This window comes from Penicillium malachiteum, assembly GCF_028827825.1.
Source record: "Penicillium malachiteum strain IBT 17515 chromosome Unknown utg000005l:1.0-9002435.0:326005.0-9005861.0, whole genome shotgun sequence".
NCBI classification, from domain to species: Eukaryota; Fungi; Ascomycota; class Eurotiomycetes; order Eurotiales; family Aspergillaceae; genus Penicillium; species Penicillium malachiteum.
The window spans coordinates 7,212,125-7,236,454 of record NW_026643099.1 but is presented as its reverse complement, the minus strand read 5'-3'; the positions used below and the strand labels follow the sequence as shown (position 1 = coordinate 7,236,454).

At 45.8% G+C, this 24,330-nt stretch overlaps 13 protein-coding genes across 13 annotated transcripts; 8 read left to right on the top strand and 5 right to left on the bottom strand.

Moving 5' to 3' along the window:
* Positions 1–2,029: 2,029 nt before the first annotated feature.
* On the top strand, positions 2,030–3,867 carry N7483_012689 (extracellular dihydrogeodin oxidase/laccase; the record flags this gene model as incomplete). The annotated part of the gene is made up of 6 exons (XM_057096116.1): positions 2,030–2,342; positions 2,395–2,546; positions 2,591–2,689; positions 2,739–2,836; positions 2,910–3,642; positions 3,694–3,867. The coding sequence occupies 6 exons, from the start codon at positions 2,030–2,032 to the stop codon at positions 3,865–3,867; spliced, it is 1,569 nt and encodes a 522-aa protein (XP_056942087.1).
* Positions 3,868–4,517: 650 nt separating this feature from the next.
* N7483_012688 (uncharacterized protein) lies at positions 4,518–5,647 on the top strand (the record flags this gene model as incomplete). Its single annotated transcript, XM_057096115.1, has 3 exons — positions 4,518–4,672; positions 4,734–5,006; positions 5,056–5,647. 3 exons carry the CDS (start codon positions 4,518–4,520, stop codon positions 5,645–5,647), a joined length of 1,020 nt encoding a protein of 339 aa, XP_056942086.1.
* A 555-nt stretch (positions 5,648–6,202) lies between these two features.
* N7483_012687 (cupin domain-containing protein) lies at positions 6,203–6,651 on the top strand (the record flags this gene model as incomplete). The annotated part of the gene is made up of 2 exons (XM_057096114.1): positions 6,203–6,228; positions 6,285–6,651. The coding sequence occupies 2 exons, from the start codon at positions 6,203–6,205 to the stop codon at positions 6,649–6,651; spliced, it is 393 nt and encodes a 130-aa protein (XP_056942085.1).
* A 237-nt stretch (positions 6,652–6,888) lies between these two features.
* N7483_012686 (uncharacterized protein) lies at positions 6,889–8,827 on the bottom strand (the record flags this gene model as incomplete). The annotated part of the gene is made up of 5 exons (XM_057096113.1): positions 6,889–7,605; positions 7,664–7,741; positions 7,797–8,085; positions 8,139–8,249; positions 8,307–8,827. The coding sequence occupies 5 exons, from the start codon at positions 8,825–8,827 to the stop codon at positions 6,889–6,891; spliced, it is 1,716 nt and encodes a 571-aa protein (XP_056942084.1).
* Positions 8,828–9,378: 551 nt separating this feature from the next.
* Positions 9,379–11,081, bottom strand: N7483_012685 (uncharacterized protein; the record flags this gene model as incomplete). Its single annotated transcript, XM_057096112.1, has 3 exons — positions 9,379–9,787; positions 9,839–10,807; positions 10,867–11,081. The coding sequence occupies 3 exons, from the start codon at positions 11,079–11,081 to the stop codon at positions 9,379–9,381; spliced, it is 1,593 nt and encodes a 530-aa protein (XP_056942083.1).
* Positions 11,082–11,826: 745 nt separating this feature from the next.
* On the bottom strand, positions 11,827–13,260 carry N7483_012684 (uncharacterized protein; the record flags this gene model as incomplete). The annotated part of the gene is made up of 1 exon (XM_057096111.1): positions 11,827–13,260. One exon carries the CDS (start codon positions 13,258–13,260, stop codon positions 11,827–11,829), a length of 1,434 nt encoding a protein of 477 aa, XP_056942082.1.
* A 531-nt stretch (positions 13,261–13,791) lies between these two features.
* On the bottom strand, positions 13,792–14,268 carry N7483_012683 (DUF3237 domain-containing protein; the record flags this gene model as incomplete). The annotated part of the gene is made up of 1 exon (XM_057096110.1): positions 13,792–14,268. The coding sequence occupies one exon, from the start codon at positions 14,266–14,268 to the stop codon at positions 13,792–13,794; it is 477 nt and encodes a 158-aa protein (XP_056942081.1).
* Positions 14,269–15,241: 973 nt separating this feature from the next.
* Positions 15,242–16,088, top strand: N7483_012682 (uncharacterized protein; the record flags this gene model as incomplete). The annotated part of the gene is made up of 2 exons (XM_057096109.1): positions 15,242–15,527; positions 15,580–16,088. 2 exons carry the CDS (start codon positions 15,242–15,244, stop codon positions 16,086–16,088), a joined length of 795 nt encoding a protein of 264 aa, XP_056942080.1.
* A 513-nt stretch (positions 16,089–16,601) lies between these two features.
* N7483_012681 (zinc-binding alcohol dehydrogenase family protein) lies at positions 16,602–17,721 on the top strand (the record flags this gene model as incomplete). Its single annotated transcript, XM_057096108.1, has 2 exons — positions 16,602–16,941; positions 17,018–17,721. The coding sequence occupies 2 exons, from the start codon at positions 16,602–16,604 to the stop codon at positions 17,719–17,721; spliced, it is 1,044 nt and encodes a 347-aa protein (XP_056942079.1).
* A 546-nt stretch (positions 17,722–18,267) lies between these two features.
* Positions 18,268–19,809, top strand: N7483_012680 (purple acid phosphatase family protein; the record flags this gene model as incomplete). The annotated part of the gene is made up of 2 exons (XM_057096107.1): positions 18,268–18,403; positions 18,455–19,809. 2 exons carry the CDS (start codon positions 18,268–18,270, stop codon positions 19,807–19,809), a joined length of 1,491 nt encoding a protein of 496 aa, XP_056942078.1.
* Positions 19,810–20,441: 632 nt separating this feature from the next.
* Positions 20,442–21,263, top strand: N7483_012679 (glutathione S-transferase family protein; the record flags this gene model as incomplete). The annotated part of the gene is made up of 1 exon (XM_057096106.1): positions 20,442–21,263. The coding sequence occupies one exon, from the start codon at positions 20,442–20,444 to the stop codon at positions 21,261–21,263; it is 822 nt and encodes a 273-aa protein (XP_056942077.1).
* A 320-nt stretch (positions 21,264–21,583) lies between these two features.
* N7483_012678 (alpha-ketoglutarate-dependent dioxygenase AlkB family protein) lies at positions 21,584–22,780 on the top strand (the record flags this gene model as incomplete). The annotated part of the gene is made up of 1 exon (XM_057096105.1): positions 21,584–22,780. The coding sequence occupies one exon, from the start codon at positions 21,584–21,586 to the stop codon at positions 22,778–22,780; it is 1,197 nt and encodes a 398-aa protein (XP_056942076.1).
* A 375-nt stretch (positions 22,781–23,155) lies between these two features.
* On the bottom strand, positions 23,156–24,304 carry N7483_012677 (DUF3431 domain-containing protein; the record flags this gene model as incomplete). The annotated part of the gene is made up of 3 exons (XM_057096104.1): positions 23,156–23,216; positions 23,269–23,838; positions 23,988–24,304. 3 exons carry the CDS (start codon positions 24,302–24,304, stop codon positions 23,156–23,158), a joined length of 948 nt encoding a protein of 315 aa, XP_056942075.1.
* Positions 24,305–24,330: the final 26 nt, after the last annotated feature.

The window sequence follows — 24,330 nt, the reverse complement described above, 5'->3', positions numbered from 1 at the left end:
CCCACAGTTTATGATGTTCTCTGTTGGGATCATGCAAATGGGACTTCGAACCTCCTGAGCCTCCCACTTTCCTGGCCGCATAAGAGCCCACGCTCTCTTGTTATGTTCTCCATCATATTTCTTCCTGAACCGCATACGAGAATACGCATTCTGGATTCTGAGCGTTGTGAAACACTTCGCCTTCTCAGTCAGTCCAAAGCCTCACTCACTAGTGGTAATGGATTTCTTTTCTTGATGGGGATTCCATTCAGTCGGCGCGAAGCAATAAACCGATGAAGTCCGCTGTTCTTCTTTGACGCAGGACAAGGATTGCAGTGCTTGATAGAAACTCTTTAAATTTTTATTCAGGTACTTATTCATCTGTTCAATCTGGAGATACTGACTAAGCCTTCAAATTCCCAGCCAAATCCAGCAAGTCATTGACCCAGAAGCGCCAAGCCGCAAGGCCGTGTGGAACATTCCCATTCTTCGTCATCATGAATATCATGATCTCGACCTTTACATATCATCAACTAACTCCTACTATCAGATACAGCCCCATCTCGAAACCCTGGTTTCCAGGTGTTATCCATAAACGTCCACGCGTTCCAAATTTCACTCGTCCACTATCTAGGTCTGTATAATAACCCCTAACCGCACCTATACTTTCGTCGGTAAAGTCGATTCGGAGTCGATATCTGCATTTCCGCCATCAGCAAAAGTTTTGAGTCCAGTTTCTTTCGAAGACGTACTTTCGAAGGTCTGGGAGCGCAGTGTGTCAGGATGCTCCGGGCTAGGAATCACCTCCAATGCGCGTGCGCTCCCAGTCCTGTTGGCGAATTTTTGAGGGAGAAGTCTCATTTGAGGGAGAAGTCTAGAGTATCGTTCAGGGGTCCAAATCTGTATTCAGTGGTGTCTTAGATATAGAAAGGAGAAGCTTTGTGATGAGAGAAATCCTGTTACTGCTTCTTGTTATGTTTGTTGAAATTTACCAAAATTACGCTAATTGCACCCCTGCTGTAATTTAGTTTCACTCCTCTTTTTTCTGCCGCTTCAATGTGGAATAACTATTTTCCAATATTCTAAATTTGTAAACAATCTTGCAGTGCAAGTTTCAAGTATTAGTTTTTCTTCTCTTATCATTGGCTTTCACATTTTAGCCATAAAATAGTCACAGTGGATCCCGAGGTCATTCAGTGGAGAAAACACGGCAAAGGCTGAGTGGGTTAGGAAACTGCTAAACATAGACATCTGGACGATAAACTTGGAAGTCTGGGGACTCAACGTAAGTGAAAACGTAAGCCGCGGCGGAATACCCAGGTGCTCAGGTCGTCCGCTTCTTGAAGTATACAAGCACACGACTCCATCAATGCCAAGTTTTGGAATTTTACCGATTCTCTCGGATGTTTAAATATATGAGGATCAAATGCCGATATGATCATCCCGACGATCCCTTTGATGTGCCAATCGACAACAGATCTCATCGCGATGGATCCTTTTAACTTCAATGCTAACATGAGCGGCAGATATTGACCCCATTTCAGGAACCATGCCAAGTTCAATACGTTATACGACTGGGTATGAGGACGCGGTCTCTACCTATACCTCCACGACTCCGAGTCAAAATCCCCCGGGCCGTGGACGACGGATGTTACTAGGAATAGACCGCGTATATCACAACCTTGATTTATTCCCCAGCCCACTACTGAATGACTGTGGAGTAGATAGCCTGACCGCGCCAGCTTGATAACGCTGAATTCCAGAATGGGTCAAAAGATGAAAATCTCAACGTGTGAGTGCTCCGCAAGGACTCCTACAGAGTTCTCCATAGTCCAAGGCAGAAGGACGTCGATCAGATCGAATTTCGCCGGATATTTCCACTTGCTAATTTCGATTTCATTAGGAGTTGGATTCAAGAAATGAATCGTACATAGAAGGACAATCCTGTCTACACATTTCCCATTCTCTCTCTAGTCACTCATTTTCACCATTCGTTAATTGTTCACTTCTATCTAATATCACTGTCGCACCGGCACTTACATCTGACGAGATGCACGTCCTTTCGTTTATTATACATTCGCTTATTACCATCATCCCTGCCGCATCGGCTTTCTCTCTGCCATTCAAACATACTCGAGATTCATCGTGTGTCAATAGTGCATCTAACAGAGCATGCTGGACCGATGGATTTGACATCTCAACCAACTACTACGAGAAAGTACCGGACACTGGCGTAGTCCGGGAATATTGGTTTAATGTGGAGAATACCACAGCTGCTCCTGACGGTGTCGAGATGCCTGTGCAATTGATCAATGGGTCCTTCCCAGGTCCTACTATCATTGCTGACTGGGGTGATACTGTTGGTATGTGAATACTCTCACACTGCCAAGACCCGATGAAAGTAACAGAATCTAGTCATTCACGTCACAAATTCTCTGCAGAATAATGGGACCGGTCTTCACTTCCACGGCATCCGCCAGAACTTTACCAACCAAATGGATGGTGTTCCCAGTATCACACAGTGTCCTATTGCACCAGGAGAGTCATACACCTACCGTTGGCGCGCGGTTGAGTATGGTACTGGCTGGTATCACTCACACTTTTAATTCAGGCCTGGGATGGAGTCTTTGGTGGAATCATCATTAATGGGCCAGCAACGGCCAACTACGACATTGATCTCGGCCATGTCTTTTTGAATGACTGGTACCATGTAAGCTCATCAACTACCACCAGCTGGAGACAAGAAACTCACTGGTTAGCAAACTGCCGATCAACTAGTTCTCGAAGCAGCGACCGGTGGTCCCCCTACAGCGCCGAATGGGTTGATCAATGGAACCAATACCTGGGGCGATAAAGGGTCCCGTTTTGAAACAACCTTCAAAGCGCGAACGAGATACCGCATGCGAGTCTTGAATGCTGCAGCAGATCAGCACTTTCGTTTCAATGATCGACGACCATAACCTTGAAGTGATTGCAAACGATTTCGTTCCCATCCACCCGTTCAACACAACTCAGCTTAGCATTGGAATGGGCCAACGCTATGACGTTATTGTCACTGCTAAGGAGCTCACTAGTGAAAACTTCTGGCTGCGCGCAATCCCTCAAGAGGCTTGCTCCGAGACTGATTTAACAAGCAAAGTCAAAGGAATAATTCGCTACGATAATTCCTCGACCGTGGATCCAACCACTTCCGCTTATGAATATACTGACTTCTGCGCCGACGAGGAATCGTTCGATCTCATCCCTTATCTCCAGGTGAATGCTTCTGATACATATGCCTATGGTGAGAAAGAGGAAGTTGAGGTTCAGGTTACGGACAATGCGATGTTGTGGTTGATGAACAAAACTTCATTTGATACCCAGTGGGAATATCCGACTCTTATGCAAGTAGCCGACAATAACCAGACCTGGCTGGCTCGACAACGTGTGATTCATCTTCCCGAGGCTAATAGATGGGTGTACTTTGTGATCCACTCCCCCTTTGCACAGGATCATCCGATGCATTTACACGGACATGACTTCTGGGTCTTAGACTCAGGATATGGGAATTTTGACCTGTCGATGAAGTGCGAACTAACCTTGGTGAATGCTCCACGACGAGATGTTTTAATGCTGCCTGCGAGTGGATATGTGGTTATCGCCATGAAGACAGTCAACCCAGGGGTATGTCACTTTCCTCTCATATCATTGGTTATTTCTAACAAATCCTTTTAGGCCTGGCTGATGCATTGTCATATCGCTTGGCATACATCTGAGGGGTTTGCTATTCAGCTCCTTGAGCGTGAATCGGAGATACGGCTCAACGACGAGGTCCTTAATTCTACTTGTAAGGGCTGGCAAAACTATGCTGTAGAGGATGATGTCGTTCAGCATGACTCTGGCGTTTAAGGGGTACATTGCTCTCACTCACGCTGCACTCCTCCTGCTATCGGAGACCTATCACCCTTTCTACTTCATTATAATTCGAATATCACACTCGCTTGGTCATCTGCCACATTTCCATCAGACTGCGCTATCGATTTTAATCAATCCTTTGAAGCCACCAAAATATTCGCCCCACTTCCCACTTCCAAGTTTCCATTACCCGATGGCCAAAATGTCAAATTTTTCAGAGGCAAAGCTTAGTAGCGGAGTTCTTCAAGTATCTCAAGTCCCGATCGGGATTAACAACGATACCTCTTCGACTAATTAGTACAAAACTCCAATGATATCAAATCCAAGTTGTAGTATCAAACCCTGAGACCCTGAGCCGGGGATTTAGGAGCTAATTTGAAGTGTAATCGCTTAGCTGAGACCAGGGCCACAATTGCTTGGCAGGGACTGACAGTGCAACTTTCAATGACTCTGGATGGTCTCTTCGAAGCCACTAATTTTAAAGATAGATCCACTCCCGATGTCATACCCGAAAATAGAGCATTTCTTTGTGGTATTCGACTCAGGGGACAAGTACATATCTTGAGTGTTGTTGAGCAAAATTCTACTTCCAGGCTCGGATTTCCTTTCAAATGTTCCATCTGGCATCGTGATCTAACTTGGAAATGCATCGATCTCCATTACTTCACACTTTTCTCTTCGGGTTAAGTGCTGCATCTCAAATTTCGCAGCGCGACAATAGCTCCGACTATGATTCTCAGCTGAATTTCCGACCCGAGTCAGTTTCTGGCTTAGGGGACATCTACCATTGGGTGGGATCGTAAGTATTCGCATTTGCCACATGAAGGAAAACCCGGAACATTTGAATAACACGGAATCAGGTACTATAATGCCACTGCATTAGTGGAGTACACCCCATATTCTGGTGTCGCTGCAAGTGCAAATGACACGCCTTACACCTGTCCCAATATTCGAGACAAGAAGTACAGCTTTAGCTTTGATTCTATTCTTGGTATTACCGAGACCAGCGAATACAATGTGGGCAGTAACCCTGTGAATCTTTTCTTCATGGGATGGCCAGAGGATACGGCGTTCAACATCTCTGCTCCTATCGACGATATGGCCGTGAACGAATGGTCATTTTTCTCCTCCGAGTGAGTACCATGCACCAAATCGCTGTGAATGCTGACTGACCTTGTTTAGACCAGTATATACGTATAATTCTACCACCTCCAAGGCACAGACCAACTTCAATCTCACCCTTCAAGATACTGAGAATGCACCATACAACTTGTCAAGCAAATTAACCCAATACTACGGCAGCGAGAGCGGAATATCTCTCAATATGACAGGTTGCAACTCCAGCGAAACAACCCGATGGTCAGGCTATTTAATAGTTGACTCCATCATGAAGATGGACGGGTATAACTGGACATACCCGAACCCGAGCCTTGATCTTCAATTTGACAGCAATATGGCAAACCTGACAATTGAAGGTTACTTCGAAGGAACACCAATTGGGAATGAGGATTTCAATGAAGATGGTCTCTTTGTCCCAGGAAATATCAAAATATCCTTTTTGGGTGTAATCGATACCTATCATTCCGACGTGCTGGTGAATGATAGCTCCACGCCATCTTGGGAAAGGAGTGTTGGGTTTAATAATAACTCAGCGAATATTGGCTACAATGGAATCGACTCGAAGACAAATGACTCTAATAATTTTGCGAGCTCGAGTAAATTGCCAGTTGTCGCTCTTTCATTGATTCTTTCGGTCGCTGCGATGCTTATCTAGTTGGACGCACCTTGCACATAAAGGACTCGAACCTAGACATGACCCTCAAACTCTTGAAATGTGTTATATTGTGTGGGCATAATACGAATATCATGTCTGATCTAATTTTAATTGTTACACACCTGGGCACAATACCATATTTCTATTCTATAATCCATTGCATTCCGCTCCTCGCTGTGGCAAATCGGGTATCCGTGGATATCCTATTGATAGCCTATCCGTACTCGAGTATCCGGACTCATCGGGACAAGAACCCCAGTAATCCAGGGGAACCTTGGAAATGGAATCGAACAATTAGAATAGCCTAATCGGATTTGTCGGATCTACATCTGGCATGAACCCAACATAACTCAACCCATCCATGGCTGGTTGAACTGGAGACCAGGTTGAATTGTTGAGGCCGCAGCGAGTCGACTTAAGTATAAAGGGACCCTTGCAGGACACTTTCAATATTCCAGAAAGCATTGGCAATCACAATATAGTTAATCATCTTTAAAAATCCAATTTGAACCAAGACAACGCACGTGCGTTCACTGAAACCACCAAGAATACAAAATGGAGGAACCAACCTACGATTCCAGGTACAACATCCATCCACATCTAACAATGATAAAACTCCCAAGCTAAATTTTCTTAGCCGGCCCATGCCAGATATCCAGATCGCATACAACTACAAGCTCGCAAATTGTCCCGGAAAGACAATCGTCGGGCTACGCGTTACTTTCCCACCAAACGGCTCAACTCCACCTCACCGACACGGAGGTTCCTCGGTCGCTGCATATGTGATCAGCGGCGCTCTCCTCAACAAGATGAACAACGATCCTATGAAAATGATTCCTACGGGTGGTACATGGTACGAGGCTCCTGGCTGTCATCATCGCATTAGCGACAATGCTAGTAATACAGAGCCGGCTGTTCTGTTCGCTACGCTCATCCTGGAGACATCTGTGTTTGAGCGAGACGGGATGGATGCACTCATTCAGATTGATGAAGAGTATCGCTGAGATGTAACTATACTTGACCTTGAAGGGAAATCAGGCACGTTTTTGAGGCTCTAAATCAAGAATACATTTGGAATTTCCAGATATGAACACCAATTTGAAATAACTTGAATCAATAACGCGCAACAAAATCCAATACTTTCAAGTTGACACAACTCGAAATTTGAGGATCTTGAAACTTGGACATACTACCTATACTATCTACTTGCAAATATAACAGTAGCCCAGATCAACAAAATCTCACTCCTGTCTCGGAGGTGTGAAGAACCGCCACATCCGCCTCAAAAATCCACCATTCTGTGCTTTTGCACCCATTTCCTCAAGGAGCGGACTAACATTTCGAGGAGGAAAGTATCCCGGATAGCCCTGAGGAGAGTAACCGTACCAATGACCAGGTGGAAGATCATCTCGAAATATAGGCCCTACATTAGGAACATAACCCAGAATCTGCTCCTGTTGCACTTCTGTTGCTCCACGTCTCGGGAAATAACTATGAGCGGGCGGAGGTCGAGGTTGAACCGGATACATAATATTCACGGTGTCACAGAATCCCTCATCACTGAGAAATAACATTCCTTTATTATCCGGTCGGGTGAGGGTGTATAGTAAGTGACGAAGCCAGATGCCGCTTATTCTGGGTTCTCCTACCTGGCGCATACCGGGCATTATATAGCAAGCTACTTTGGTCCAGGGGACAAGTTGAAGTTTCATGGGATTCGATAATAGACTGACTTCCAGGTGAATGACTCGCATAGTAGCGGACCCAGCAGCAGTGCTAACGAAGGTTTGACCCATCTCCTGGCAGACGTAATTGCAAATATTTTCCATTTCCCAGCGATCTTGTTCGTATATAAGCATGTTTGGCGATCCGGTGTCGTCGAGGAAGTCGTATTCAACATACTTATTGCTTCCTTTCAAATGATCAGGCATCTCAGCTGGTCGTATCGCAAGGCGAATCTAAGGTCAAAAAAGTCAGCTCCCGACAGGAAATAGAAGCGAGTATCGCTTGTCGTACCTCGTGCATAAAGAATTCCTGTGATAGAGGGGTGAAGGCATCTATAAAATTGATGGAGGTGGGACCTGGTCCATCCATCTGTGGCTAGGTTAGCAATAGCAAGGTAATCTAGATGCTGAGAGACTGCACTCACTCCTTCAACCCACCATGACTTGGGATGCGCCAAATCCTCCAGGTAGCGAGCCAGGTTCTTGGAGTCAAATTCCTCTGGCCCTTTATAAATTTCTCCACGAAGCCAGTAAGTAACCAGTGGTGGTTTCCATTCCAAACCCTTGTTACGGTATGCTGCTATGATCGCTCTCACGTTGAGTAGCTGATTATCTGGATCTCCATCCTGCGAAAGGCTGGTTTCGATGCGTTTCAATGTATCAATCCGAACACGTACGCTCCAAGTGACGCCTGGTTCAGATGCCTCGAAGGTCCTACACAGAATTATCAGCATTCCGAGTTATATCTTCACAAGTGAAATACTCACTCCCGGTCCTTTTTCATCTGCTCATAACGCATAAGACGAATCTGGAAAAACTGAGGCAAAATTCCTTCCTTAATTCTCTCGATATTTCGCTCAATATTTGCTTCAATATCGCTGTTGCAGTGGGTCAATAAGATATAATCTCAAACAAAGCAAATGTGGAAGACTTACAACTCCTCAATATCATCCTCATTGACAGTCCACCCGTCGGGCACCTTATCCGCCTCAGTAATGGGTGGTCCCACAATTTGCCACTTCTTGCGAGGCTCTGGAGATTTGCGAGTTATTGCATTCTCAGCAATCTCCTCTACAGTCAGTCCACTAAGCTCTGTCTCCTCATGGGCCTTCGTTTCCGTGGTCTTCGTCTCCTTTGTTTTACTGCTCTTGACGTCGGCCGCTGTCTTCCCAGGTTTGACTTTGGCATCTGTCGCCCATTTGAGAGGCTTGGTCTTTGTGGTTGTAGCCTCCTTTTCCTCCTTTTCCTCCCCTTCTCCATTGATTTTCACATCGGTTTTCCGTTTCTTTGGCGCGGTATCATTCTCCTTCTTGAGACGCCTTTTCTTCTTGGGCTTCTCTTCCGTCTTCTCAATAGTATCTCCAAGCTGAGAATTGGAGGTTTCTTCTTTCGCAATCGTGTCGCCAAACGTAGACTTCGTTTTATCTTCCTTCTTGGAAGAACGCTTCTTAGGCATTTTGACAAAAGTAGGGATTGAGTACAGAGATTGAAGAAAATCAGATTCAAGTTCTTTCGAGGTGGACATCGAGGGTATTCTGCTCTGATATTTCTACTCATCAAAGCATTGCAATTTACACCCCACGCCTACAGATGTCCCGACAAAGATCTTCCAGAAAGGATCCATGTTTTGCCCTTTTTAATTCGAAGACTCATCTTTGTCTTGAGCTGAGTTGTGACCGCTCCGAGTTTCAAAGACCTCAATAGTTGATTTAGGATCAAAGAGCTCCTTTAATATCTCTTCTTGCCATCATAGAGGCAATAAATTTAGATTCAAAAATAGAACACAGGTGCCTGGAATCAAATATCCACTCTTCCCCTTGTATTCCCCTAGACCAGGTTTCAATTCGGTCTCCTCAATAGTTTACGCATAGCCAATAACAACCCATGTTCTATCCAATTAAGAAAGAAATTTGAATCTTCAATTTCTAGAAGACAAAGTATAGTTAACGAAGACTCCCCAAGTCGAACTCATCCGAGTCGAATGCTAGCTTGAAGCTATTCGCATCATCACGCGCTGCATTCCCGGCGTAGTTCCCCAGATTCCTCATGGGAAATATCACTTCTCCAGTTCTTGAATGATCTCGTCGGTAGTTGAAGCGCAAACATCCGGTCAATTTCCATAGGCGATCTACCCTTCATCTCTGGAATAAAGAACCAAGCAGCGACAATCGCGACGGCCGAGAATCCCGCCATCACAAATCCAGTCTTCGCTTTCAGATCTCCTTTATCGGCGTTATAGATATACGGCAGGCAGATAGAAAATGCTCCTGTTGCAACGCCACTAGTGAACCAGCCAATACCCTGAGTCTTGGCCCGGAGCTGTAGTGATGAGGTTTCGGCTGCAACAACGTGTGATGCTGGCCAGATACCTAAGCCGCAGACCATTGTGACGATCATCATTGTCACGGCCGTATACCTGGAGTCACGTTAGCACGACGAATTTATAATGATGGGGCTATTTTCATACCATATTGTAACTATTCCCTCAAAGCAACCAGCAATGCCCATCGCCAGCCACAAAACCATGGCAGCTGTTAATGTAGCAATACAAAGCAAGCGTCGGCCAAAACCATTCAGCACCCACAGACTGACAACATTCGCAATCAGACCAAGCCCAATACCAAGAATCAAAAATATCAGACTGTTCGTCGATCCCATCCCAACAATCTGCATGAAATAAGATGCATTTGCCAGCAACTGTAGACCAAAGAATTGCGGGAGTGCGCTTGCAAAACACACAGTCCAGGTTCTCCGAAGATGAATCCCTCTGAAACAGTCGCTGTATCTGTAAGATGCTTGTTCCTCTGCCTCCGCCAGAATAGAAGCTTGCAGCTCTTCAATAATCTCGCTTGTATTCACGTGTGATGTATCCAGTTTCATTTGCGCCTTCAGTGCTTTCTCAGGTCTATCCCTTCGCAAAAGCCAAGTTGGACTCTCCGGTAACAGCGCAGAGAGAACTAACGGCACAGCAGAGAAGGGCCATTGCGATGCGAAGCAAATCCGGTAGCTCTTCGAGCCATTATATCCCAGCGAAATGTAAACAACGATAGCACCGAGAAGTTGACCCAGCAGAGTGAAGATGGGTAGAAAGGCGATAATCGGACCTCGAAGCACAACCGGAAGTACTTCGGACATGTATGTCTGTACGACACAAAGCAGGATTCCAATACACATTCCTTGGAATAATTTCCCCGCAAGAAAAACTCCACGGCGAGATTCAATATCATCCGGCAGGTCAGCAACGTAACAGATTGCGACAGCGATAGCCGACAGGAAACTGCCGATCGCAAGAGCTAGACGACGACCGCCTCGATCCTGGAAATAACCACCGAATAGCGATCCAACCATCATACCTATCGGACTGGCGGCATTCCATAAAGAGAGCCACATGGATGGAATGATATATTTGGCGCCGAATTCTTCACCAAATTCATGTCTTCCAAGGTTGAAGTTGTCATGTTAGCTCAGGGTATAATGAAAGGTTCATAAGCTTACTGGAAAGCAGGCATCGCAGAGACTGTTCCTACGATGACCAAGTCATATCCGTAAAGAAGAATCGCTGAGCTGAGCGCCAGGTTGTACATCACCACTTTTGGCCATCGCTTAACTGAGTGCCATAGTGGGACATGCTCTTGTGAAGATTTTTCCGTGCTTGTTCGTGAGATATCCTCATCGTGGCTCTGTGTTGGTTTTACAGTGGAATCATTCATATTGAGGCACCAGTAATGAGACTGAGAGAATCATAATCAATTAATTTCCTCCTCATTGCGGTGGCTGTGGCACATATATCCAAAGTCCATGCTGCAAACCTTGCAATCTATGGACGAGATTCAAGTACTCTAAGCACACAGATAGGGGCCCGGGCTTGACGGTCCACAAATGTAACATGAGCTTTGACATGATGCCGTGACTGAAAATATTCTTAATGGATATTCATCAAATCAGCATCAGAGATTATCAGCGCGGCGCCTGATGGATGATTAAAGAGGAGGTTTTGCCGACCCTTGTACGAATCAAGGTTTGGAATACGTCCACCCCGCACGCCAAGTGAATATCGACTCTCATAATGATTCTGCACTGCAGCTTAGCTCATGATGACTGCCAATTCTTCGGAACTTTGTTTATTTTCAGTTAAACGAGGACGCCACATGTATGTGTTGTGGTTGGAGTTTCAATTAAAGAAGCTTTCGAAGCACGCGAGAGTTGGCCAGATATCCGGTGATTCGACATTGCGGATTAGCCGTCCTTAGTGTCAGATTTGTAGGGTCTGTCAAGCTATTGAGCTGTATAGCAGCTGGCTAAAGCTGACAGGATCTTGGATAGTCCCTGTATCATGCAAAAACAGTGGTCAGGCTGAACCTTGGAAGTCGGTTACAAAGTGTCAAATCATAGTTGATGAAGAATAATTTCAAACTTTCAGCAAGGATAAAAATCTAATATTGATTTTCTCTAATTTTAAGCAACATTCTCAGTCAGTGCATTAGTCTCAGATTCACTCCGAGCATCCCTCCTCAACTCTAGTTTTTCAAGATGGGCCCTTAGTCTTGATATCTCACCATCCAACTCAGACTTGGAAGCGAGTCGATATTTGAGTGTGAGAATAGCCGCAGATACCAAAAGCAAGGAAATAGAAACAAGATAGGACCACTGTCCAACCTGCTGTGGACTCTCCTGAGAGGGCCCATCATTGTAAATCCACCACTCAATCCACGCCACAAAAGCAATAGTAGTCAAAGGGCTAATAATCATGCTGAACACAAGCCCGAATAGAATACCAACGTCGGCTAATACGCGAAAGAAAGCCCTCATGAAGCGTACTGTAAAAATGGGTCGAACTCGACTCCAGACTGACACAGGTTTTTCCGATCGGGAAATTCTTTCTTTCAGCTCAGTCCCCGGTGCTGTGAAAAAGAAGCTGTCATGTAGCTCTTCTTTGAAACTTTTCCAAATCGATCTTCTTTCTTTCCAAATCACGACGATCTGAGCAGACGGGATTCGCGATTCGTATGGAAGAAATTTGAATGTGAGAAGAATGACGTTCAAAATGAAGCAAAGGATAATCAAGCTGTAGATGTATCGTTTGGAATAAATGAGCTTTTCCCAGATTTTGGTTCCATGTGAGACTTCAGACCCCTGATCCGGAACCCATGATTGAAGTGTTGAGGCTTGTCGTAGAATTTGACTAGTGTTGAAGCAAGGATTATAGCAGATATCACCAATCTCGCCCCATTTAGTAATATTAGAGAAGGTTTCCCAAACACTGTTATTCCATGTTGTCGGTCTCCAATAACTCTGCCACCCATCATTCGTAGTAGACTGGTATGGTGGGATATCCGGGTAGCAGAACATATATTGAGTCGGACTTTCCTTCTTGTTGGCAGCGTAGACAAGTGAACAGATCGACCCAGCCATCATCAGGATATTCCAAAGATAGAATAACAAGTTTCGAGCTCTTTCATGAGTTAAGACTCGCGACCAGGATTGTAGCGGGAGAAAGACGAGATACCCCGTAACAACTATTGCCATCACAGCATCGCCGTCCAGCTCCAGAGCCGCAGGCTGAACGAAGATCGTGTCAGTCTGCGTGACCAGCTGTGGGAAGCTGCTCAATAGGGTCGTATTTTTTGAGAGATACGGAATTGTGACAGGTCCTGGATCTTCTTGCTTGGAGCGACTGGCGACAAGAATGAATGACTCGATTGCAGCGGTGCCAGCGTATGTTGCTGCGGCTCCCAAAAACACATCTGCAAGCCATCCCGTCCAGCGTGTAACACAGCTCGCAAGAAGTAAAGCGTAGAAAAGGTATCGTGGACAAGAGTCATAGATGGTGCTGATTGGGTAGAAGCACAGGGCCTCCTGGGCGATGAACAAGGGGCCGCTGGGATCCATGGTGAGCGGAGTGCTACCAGAACGACTGGTCAACTTCTCAGGTCACTCACTCTCTGGCTTCACCAGATAGTTTGGTCACTTCATATTTCTCACGTTGAATGTCTCATTTAGCGAGGTTTGACTCTTTTCGCTTGTTGCTGCCTATGGTGTTTTGCTGGGTCCTGACGTCATATACTTTGCACCATAAATCAGTTCAAATTCAAATTAATTGTAAACAAAGATTTTAGTGAAAGTGCTGATAAAAGATTGAGAATCATTTACTTCATAAATCCCTAGCGATCGGCTGGAGATATTGCAACTGTCGTTGAAATATTGCACCAGAATCTCAGTATGGAAATGTTGCAACATCTACCACTTTCCTCCGCTACTATTCAAAATTTGGACTTTCAGTTTTGAAAATTCCAGGTATTGAATCTTTTCTGAAAGGAATATACATGCTCTCCTGGAATAATCTCAATCATACTAGGGCCATTTCAAATGTCGATAAATGTTTTCTTCATCGTATGTACACCAACCCACCCGTTGACATCCTCACTCAACAGACCAGACATCAATAGTAACATGATTCGGAATATGGGGTTTACGAAGCTCCCCCACAAAAAGAGTGCGATTTAACCACCCATGAGCTCCATCCTGAACCTCAAATCGAGGATTCGTCTTCGCATACCAGTTCTCCTCTAGCACCCTGCGTTTCCCAGCATCCCCGGCACTATCACCCTCACTAGCCTCTTTCCGATATTTTCTCACCCATCCTTCATTGGTGACACTGATAAGAGTTCCATCTTCAGCTTTGATTGTATATTTGGCGTACAGATGTCCGATGCCATCTTCGCGAAGAACATTCCAGTCTCCTCCACCGGGAAGAATCTCTGCCTTTAGCTTGGGGCCCTCGACAGTTCCCCCTGTGATCGGGATAAATCTTCTGGAGCCAGCGGGAGTATCGCCGAACTCGAGAGCTGGAGAGAGGTCTACTTCGAGGGTGAATGCGAATTCGAGAGTTGGTGCCATGGTGGTCTTCGATTGAATCTTGCTCAGGCACGTGTCGGGTTCTTCATGCGATTATTGAGTGTCGCTCCACTTCCAAGGTTGCAGGAGCCTATATCAATGTCTTCAAACTGGTGATTGAGGGAAATACCTGGGGATGGGATATGAGACCCACACGATGAGGGGTTCTTTGAAGCTAGCTCGGATAAGCCGAGGTTCAAGTTTCCTCGACTTCAACTTGAAGTTGGTCTATTCAAGTTGACAATTTGGCAATTTTTAAGATATATCTGACCAAAAGAGTAACTTGAACTACAGACTGCACAAATATCTCTCGGACTTGGACTCCCCCGGGCTCAGTGTCGAATTATTAAGATCTCAAGACGGAACTCGGACTAACCGCTTCTGCTGATACTATATTTCTCAGACATGCCCAGCCAGTGTCAAAAGTTCATGCTCCAGGGCTGCAACTACCGCCGTCCACAAGCGCCCAATGAGAGCCCGCATTGCAAGAGCACTTCAAGTTGAGGATAGGTATTATAATTTGGCATCTCGAATTCTATCGAATTCAAATGAATGCCGTATACCGAGTGACTGGATTTAGGCGACCACAGTTAACACCGGGTACATCATAGCCAGTGAGACTTACTGCGTTTCAAAGTTGATCTATGCCGCACCAGTCTGAAGAAAATAATTACTAATTCAAGTTCTTCCCCACATCTTGTAGTCGGCTGCGTTAAGCTGCAGGTATACTTCCAATCTATAAGTTAACCCCGTTGCGGTTAACCCCGCTGCGGCATACTATCTCCGACTCCCAACCTTGGAACCACTTACAAGGTTGCATATAAGAATCATTAGCGGAAGTATCGGTCTTAAGAAATAGAACCATATCCGGCTGCTGAGTAGGATTAGAATATAAAAGACTAAATGGAGCGCATTCAAATCGTACATAGACATCTGGATATCAACTTGCAAACACCTACCAATTCATCACACTAAGATGACGGCCCGCAAAGTCATCCTTATCACCGGTGGAAATGGTGGAATCGGATATGAAACAGTCAAGGCCTTCATCGAGTCAACTAAGCCTTACCATATTCTCATGGGTAGTCGATCGCTCGAAAATGCAAGCCAAGCTATTAAAAAGCTGCACGAGGAATGTCCCGGTGCCACCAACCCTGTCGAACCACTTCAGGTAGATCTGACTAGTGACGAGTCCATTGAAGCCGCATATGAGAAAGTGAAATCGGGACCAGGTTATATTGATGCGCTTATCAATAATGCTGGTAAGTTATGAACGGTTTCATGATTTTCACGGTATAATCTAACGCTCAGTAGGTGCCACATTCGATATCGCATACCTCGCTGGCAAAGTCTCTCTTCGAGACTGCTTTACCAAATCTTATGACGTGAATGTTGCCGGTACAAATGTTATGACAGCGACATTTATGCCACTACTCCTCAAGTCATCTGATCCACGTCTGATCTTTGTCGCTGGATTGTCACAGATCAACAAGGCTGCGGAATCATATTTTCCTACGCCGCCCCAGCCAGCTGGATGGCCAAAGAAGCTGGATTTTGAAGTCATTGGGTACCGATGCAGCAAGATCGCGCTGAATATGCTTATGCTGGACTGGAATCATAAGTTGAAGGCCGATGGTGTGAAAGTGTGGAGTGTTGGGCCTGGATTTTTGGCGACGAATTTAGGAGGTGTACCTGAAATGGCGATCGAGATGGGAGCCGAGCACCCAAGTATTGGAGGTCGCCTGCTTAGGAGTGTTGTTGAGGGCGAGAGAGATGAATCAGTTGGAAAGATTGTGATACAAGAGGGAGTTATGCCATGGTGAGAATCTGTGAGATTAGGAGTCTATAGAGCTCAAGTTTCGGATTGCTTGGAACTCATTTTGTTCAATTTTGATGACCTTAATGACCTATATTTTGGATCAGTGAGATATCATTTCGGATCAGATAATCTGAGATACAAACATGGATGAAAGTTTCAAATTGAAAGATTGTCATTTTTTATGTTAAGATCGCACCTTAATTTATCTTCTGGGGTAATCTAGAGGATTCTGGGGCCAAAATGCTTATTTGTGAACAATCAATCTGAATCTGGGGCTGCAGGAATAGATCCATGGATGTTACCGCAAGGTCCACAACCACCTAGACATTAATCCACACATCATATTAATAATTCACTCACCTCCGGATATCCATTCCTCCATAGGAATCCCCAGAATCCAATTTTTCACCTTAGTAAACCGTCGGAAGCATTACAAATCAAGTGGGGTAGTATAAAGTTGCACAAAAACCTCATCTTCCACCAGCAAGCATAGGCATAACTTTATAAACAACTCAAAATGAAGCAAGCACTCGTCGATAACAAGATTACCGTCACCATCCGGGACACGGAGATCCCCGTCCCGGCAGCAGGACAAGTCCTCATCCGAGTCGTGGTATCCGGCACGAACCCCAAAGACTGGAAGGTACCACAATGGCTCCCAAACCAAAACCTCACGAATCAAGGCGATGACATCGCAGGATATGTTGAATCCGTGGGTGAAGGAGTGGTGGGCTTTCAAAAGGGTGACAAAGTGGCTGCGTTTCATGAGATGTTAACTCCGAGTGGAAGCTGGGCGGAATACGCGATCGCTCGTGAGCACACGACGTTCCATCTTCCCTCCAAGACAAGTTTCGAAGGTGAGTTCAATGAGTTCAATTTGAATCACATTTTCCCTGATATAATCATCAAGAGTTGAGACTAATTGATTTCCAGAGGCCGCAACTATTCCCCTCGCGGCAATGACCGCCGCGGTTGGTCTTTACCAAAAGTTAAGCTTGCCTCTGCCTTGGAACCCAGCTAGCGAATCACTGCCGTTAGTTGTGTACGGTGGGTCATCGGCGGTCGGCGCATTTGCATTGAAGTTTGCCAAGCTCTCCGAGATCCACCCAGTGATTGTGGTGGCTGGAAAGGGGAGCGCCTTTGTCGAGACACTGATCGATCGTAGTAAAGGAGACACGATCATCGACTACCGTGAAGGTGATGAGGCAGTTCGAGCACAAATCAAAGCCGCAGCGGGTGGTCGACCCATTCATTACGCGTTCGATGCGGTCTCAGAGAAGGGGAGCTACCAGAATCTTGGGGCTGTGTTGACCGCTCCAGCGAAAATTACTACTTTGTTGCCTGTTGATCAAGGATATGAAGTGCCAGCAGGCATTAATATCGGACGTATGACTGTGGGATCGGTTCACAGCGTTACGGAAGGGAAACAGGTCGGGGATATTGAATTCGGAGCTGCATTCTTCCGATTCATCGGTCGGGGCCTAGCGCAGGGTTGGTTCTCGGGACATCCCTATGAAGTGCGCCCGGGTGGATTAGCTGGATTAGAAGGAGGGTTGCAGGACCTTGCAGCTGGAAAAGCCTCGGCAGTAAAGTATGTGGTGCGGATCGGCGAGACGGAGGGAGTTAAGGAAGCATAATCTTGGACGCCGTCGGACTTGCGATTTAGTTTTACGGAGATGAATCAAGAATGGGAATAGTGTAACGGTTGGAGATTCTTCAGGAGACATCTGGAATGAAAATAATATAAATTGAATCAACTAATGACAATGATGTTAATGGTCATAGCTAGGGATTAATTATTATGAGATAAAAGGAACGAACGATTCCTTTTGTTTACCCCACGTGTACTTACTAACTTACTATACTCCGACACTCCGAAAACTTAACTATTTTACACCATTCTACTATTATACTAGTATGATTTATGGATGAAGAAGTGTACGCGAAGCCCTAATTCCAAGGTTCTACTAATTTAAACTAGTTCAGGCACCCGGATGTTTATCCCTCCTGAGCAGGATGCATGTCGATCTGCATGTGCAGACGTGGGTTGTCTATTCAGAATGATTGGCCTATTTGATATACACTTCGGAGTGGACGGATATACTCCCAAGTATAAAGAAGGACGAACAGAATGGATATCATGAGTCAGTCATCATTGAGCTCAGATCGAAGATCACATCACTATGGTCAGATCTTTCACTTTAATCAAGTCTCTGCCTGTATTGGCAGCAGGCACTTGGGCTGGTGTCAACTATCCCACAATTCCAGACGACTTGACCACTCCATTTCAACAGCGTTTGGCTGTTTATGGACCTAACTGTAAGAAACCATGATCGACTGGGCTATAGGGCATCATCTCACACTCTCTAGCTGTCTCCGTCGGTTGGAACACATATGAACAGCTCAACACGAGCTGTGTTGAATACGGTACCTCCGCCGATGACCTGAGCTCCAAGTCCTGCTCTACCGGTTCAACCACATATGACACTTCACGAACATGGTCCAGTGCAGTCATTTTGAGCGATCTGACCGCAGCCACCACTTACTACTATAAGATCGTCTCGACCAACTCCTCTGTGAATCACTTCCTGAGTCCCCGTACACCCGGAGACAAGACCCCATTCAATCTCGATGTTGTGATCGACCTGGGAGTCTACGGTGCCGATGGCTACACCATCTCCAGCAGAGACACAATCCCCTATGTCCCACCTGAGCTGAACCACACCACGATCGCTCGTCTCGCCAGCACAGTGGATGACTACGAGATCGTGATCCACCCCGGAGATTTCGCCTACGCCGATGACTGGTACGAGAACATCGAGAACTTGCTCGATGGCACAGAAGCCTACCAGTCAATCCTGGAGCAATTCTACGACCAGCTTGCTCCTATCGCAGGCCGCAAACTCTACATGGCTAGTCCTGGAAACCACGAAGCCGATTGCACCGAGATTCCCCTCCTGGATGAGCTCTGCCCAGAGGGACAAAAGAACTTTACTGATTTTATGCACCGTTTCGACCGTACTATGCCAACCCCATTCACCTCCTCATCCACCAACACCACTGCCCAAGAACTCGCAGCTCAGGCCAAGAGCTACGCACTTCCCCCATTCTGGTACTCCTTCGAATACGGCATGGCTCACATCGTCATGATTAACACGGAAACTGACTTCCCCGACGCTCCGGACGGAACAGATGGTTCTGCCGATCTAGACAGCGGTCCATTCGGAAAGAGTGGCCAGCAGCTTGAGTTCCTCAAGGCCGATCTCGCCAGTGTGGACCGAACAGTTACACCCTGGTTAATTGTCGGTGGACACAGACCTTGGTACAGCACCGGAGGCTCTGATAACATCTGCGATTCATGCCAAGATGCATTCGAGGAGCTGCTGTACACATACGGAGTTGATCTCGCTGTCTTTGGACACGTCCACAACTCACAGCGATTTACCCCATTGTACAATGGTACTGTTGACCCGCGCAACTTGACTGATCCCAAGGCTCCGTTGTACATCATTGCTGGTGGAGCTGGAAACATTGAAGGGTTGAGTGATGTTGGTACTGAGCCATCTTACACAGAGTTTGCGTATGCAGATGATTACAGCTATGCGACCCTGAAGTTGCTGGATGAGCAGCATTTGCAGGTTGATTTCATCCGGTCCTCCACCGGTGAGGTTTTGGACACTAGCACTTTGTACAAGTCTCACGAGACCCAGTTTGTGGTGCAGTAGATTGTTACATGTGCAGGATTGATGGATTGGAGTGAATGTAAATAGGATTGGCACATTCTAGAATGAAGAATGATGCATCATGATGTGCATAATGTATTGAAATTTCAGACTCTTCCAGAACTCCACAACTACCTACCGTGATAGTAGTCAGCTGGTGTAGTTTATTTCTATTTGTTCTGGTTTTAATCTAAAACTTGAATACTATTCAAGTCCCTTTAGTCTATATATTATTCCTTCCTCCACTCATAGTGGATGGATAACTCTTCCGCATATTGGACTCGAGTCACTCGACTATGTCTGAAATTAAACCAACCTATAATTTTTATCCTGCAAAACCCCACATATATTATTCTTTATTACTCATAAACTCAATTCAAATCCTTTATGAGATCTATTACTCTAATTAGAACTAACCTGTAGTCCTTTGAGAACAAATCCAGGGTCCTGATCTGCTTGCCCCACAATGACTCATGATCACTCATCTCTCCTCATCATCGATCGTCGATCATTCAACGCACATTCCATGAGAAGCAAATGTCTATAAAGAGGTCATCCTAGAATAAATCATCCAATTAACCATTAATCAATGACTGCAAATACCACTACCAACACCCTGAACACAATATCCACCCATGTCCTCCCCAATCACCCTGTACGACATCGCCTTCAGAGCCCCAGTAGAAGCGAATGCCTCCGCGCCAAACCCCTGGAAAGCGCGATACGCCCTAAACTTCAAAGCTGCGAATTACAAAACGCACTGGGTCCCTTTACCCGACGTATCCAAAGTACGCAAACAAGTCGGCGCACCAGCATGCCGAAAACTCGCCAACGGCGAAGACTTCTACACATTACCCATGATCACAGACCCAAGCACGGACTCAATCATCGGTGATTCCCTCGATATCGCCATCCACCTACAACAAACTTATCCCGAAGCTGGCGCAGGTGATCTCTTCCCTGTACAAACGCTGGACTATTCGTATACACCTCCATTCGACTTCCCCGCCCCTCTATCCTCGCACGCCGAGGATGAATATGGAGAATATGTGCGCTTCAACACGAATGTGGATAATGTATTCAGCTCACATTGCATTCTCGCGACACACGGAATGCGATTAGATCCCGCGCGAGCAGAGGAGGTGAAAGCGGAGTTTGTGCGACGATCTGGATTGAGTTCGTGGGATGATTTCGGGATTCAGGGAGAGAGAAGGGAACAGACGAAGGAGTCGTTTCGGGAGGCGTTGACTGGAGTTGCAGTTTTGTTGAAGAAGGATCCTAGTGGACCTTTTATTCTGGGGACGAGACCTACTTATGCGGATTTGATTCTGGGAGGATGGTTGCAGATGATGAGCAAAACTTTACCGGAGAGTGAGTGGGAGGAGATGAGAGGTTGGCATGATGGGGTTTTGGGGGATTTGCATCGGGGATTGGAGAAGTTTGCTGAGGTGAAGTAGAAGAGTTATCTTACATATCATGATGTGGATGGGAGTATAGCAGTGATACTCGATCTTTGGCCAGATTGAAAAAGTATACCCATGCAAATACGCAGGAAAAATCATCATTATTAGCAATAAATAAGAAAAAATGAATCATCTTACCCAGAAAACATCAATAAATAGTAGGTACTCTATGTACTCCGGACGAAGGACTTCATAGTAAATAGTAGATTAGATTCATCAGATCGATCCATCCACACGGTATGACATCACGTATTTTCATTATTTTCGTGTCGCGTCGACTTCCAACTTCAACTTCTACACCAACCACACTCATCATGGCCAAACGAACCCTCGACTCCTTCTTCAAACCAATATCTCCACCAAGTCCGAAAAGACCAAAACCAGAATCCAGTACAAGCAACGATCAATCTGAACCCTCATGCGAACCCAAGCTCTACACACACTTAACATACCCCATCGCAATCCCCGAACTCCCCTCACACATCGAGATCGCCCTAGTACACGGGACTCCAGCCCGAGAAGCCAAGAGCATAACGAATCAACCACACTTGGACCTCCTCCAATTCCAACCCTACATTACCCGACCCACGGCAAACGAACTATTCAAGTTCCTCCGCCGGTCTCTCCCATTTTACCGCGTGCAATACGAGATTAAACGCGGTGGCATCCAAACGAAGATCAATACACCACGATATACAACAGTCTTTGGAGTAGACGATACCTCACTCTTCGTATCTCCTCATCAACTTCACGATCCCACATCCAACTCAACCTCAAATCCAAAAGAATCAAATCTAGACCTCCACCTAATAAACACAAGCACCAAAACCCCCATCTCATCAACAAAATACCAATATACCCCTCGACCCATTCCTCCATGCCTCGATACACTCCGTCAATGCATCGAAAAAGCCACAGGAGCAAGATACAATTTCTGCTTAGTGAACTACTACGCCAGCGGCGAAGATAGTATATCCTTCCACTCAGACGACGAGCGATTTCTAGGCGCACAACCTAACATCGCATCGTTATCACTTGGTGGAGAACGGGAATTTCATATGAAACATAAACCGATTTCTGAATCAGGGAATGTTAATATGAATATGAATGGTAGTACAAACAAACCCATTGCATCTTCATCTGCAGCCGAGTCAGATCCAAGTTCCAAATTAAACGGGTCTACGAATACCGGGGTACGATCTGGACCTGCATTGTTATCTACAAGTGCAGGTACACAAACCCAAACACAACCACTTAAGATGGGACTGTTATCTGGTGATATGATTGTGATGCGTGGTGATACACAAGCAAACTGGCTACACAGTATCCCGAAACGACGAGGACGAGGTGGTGATGCGATTCGAGGAAGGATAAATATTACATTTCGGAAAGCGATCATACCAGCTGGGACGAATAATTATTATCATTATAATGTTGGCACGGGGCCTGTTTATCGATGGGATGAAGAGAGGGGAGTGATGGATTTAATGAAACCATCTACTAGTACATGAGATGAATTGAAAATACTGGGAAATACGGAAAATATAAGTTGAAGTGATTTATCAATGATATTGATAGCTATGCATGGGCGAATGCGCCCTATCTCAAACTCCATGTACATTGCTCCCAAATAAATAAACAGAGAAGCAAGTCGTATCATGTGCATTGGCGGTTCATCATTCCCCTAACCATGAAGTGAATCCTCCCAGAAATAATACATGGGGGAGTAGAAAAAAAAAGAATAGTAGAAGAGAATACAAAGGTAATATGAAAGGGTAGAGAAGAGGGTGAAGAAGAAGTAGAAGGTAAAAATAGGGTAAAAGGTAAAAGGTAAGAAGAAGAGAAGGAGAAGAAGGGAGAAGAAGGGAGAAGAAGGAGGAATAGAATTAGAAGCCATAGACTTCCTCGCCGTACACATCGGCATAGCATTGGAAGACATCGGGACAGCTAAGAAACAATTAGTAAACGCACCAAGTCTTCCAAGGTTGAATGAACTTACAAAACAGGATCTCTGCCAAAGATAATATGCCAGGAGTACTCCATAATATTCGAAGTCACCTCATCAGGCAGATCATTGGTAAGAACCCATTCGTACATGCGCTTGTAATCGGAGAGCGGACGCTTAAGGACCTGGTCCTTGGAGACCGCGAACTGCGAACAACACGGCGCAGCAATAGTCTCAGGGACATTTGAATTGCCAAAGATTTCCTTCCACGCGGTCGCATAATGTTTTTCACCGGTATTTCCAGGTTTCGGGGGCGAACGGAATGGTTTCATTTCATCGGGACAGCCAGGTGACAGCTGACAGCGAAGGTTTACGAATCCTTCCTGCAAGACGAAATCACGCTGCAGGGCCCGCACGGAATCTACATTGCTGTATTCCATGGTATCGGTGTGCCAAGCGGCGGGCCAGCCGTCGCGGTGACTGTGTAAGAAGACAATGACGGCGGGGAGATCATCGTAGTGGTCGACGATATATTGGAGGTAAGGAAGGGCTTCACGGCCCTTATTCTTAGGGGTATGTGTTGCGACGGTAGTATCATCGACGGTGTAGACATAATTGCGCCATCTGTGGATATTTCGCGTCAGTACGGAGTAACTAAAGGCTCCACCGATAAGGCCCCTATTTCTGTGGAAAAAGTAGGGGAAAAGATAATATCCACCAAGCGCAAAAAATTCAGGCATCTCTGTTTTTTTTTTGAAAGGAATTGTACATACTCGGCGAGTTCAGCAGAGACCCACGCAGTATCTTCTTCGCGCAATTTGCCCATGACAATCACCCCATCATTAGGGACTTCAATAGGAGTAGTCTGATAACTGAGACCCAATTTGTTGTTTGTACCACTGCCCCATTTCCGATGAGAGTCTTGTGCGACTTGTGATTGTGGACGGAGAGTAGCTTGGAAGGAAGTTGTATCGAAATGCCAGAACGATGAGGGATTCTGGCCGGGGACGGTGTGGAGTTGGCGGTTGATCAGGACGAGCGCGAGGATTATCAGCGCGGCTGCCGAACCGACACGAAGTGATAGCCTCATGGCATGCCGTTGTGATATGCAATGGG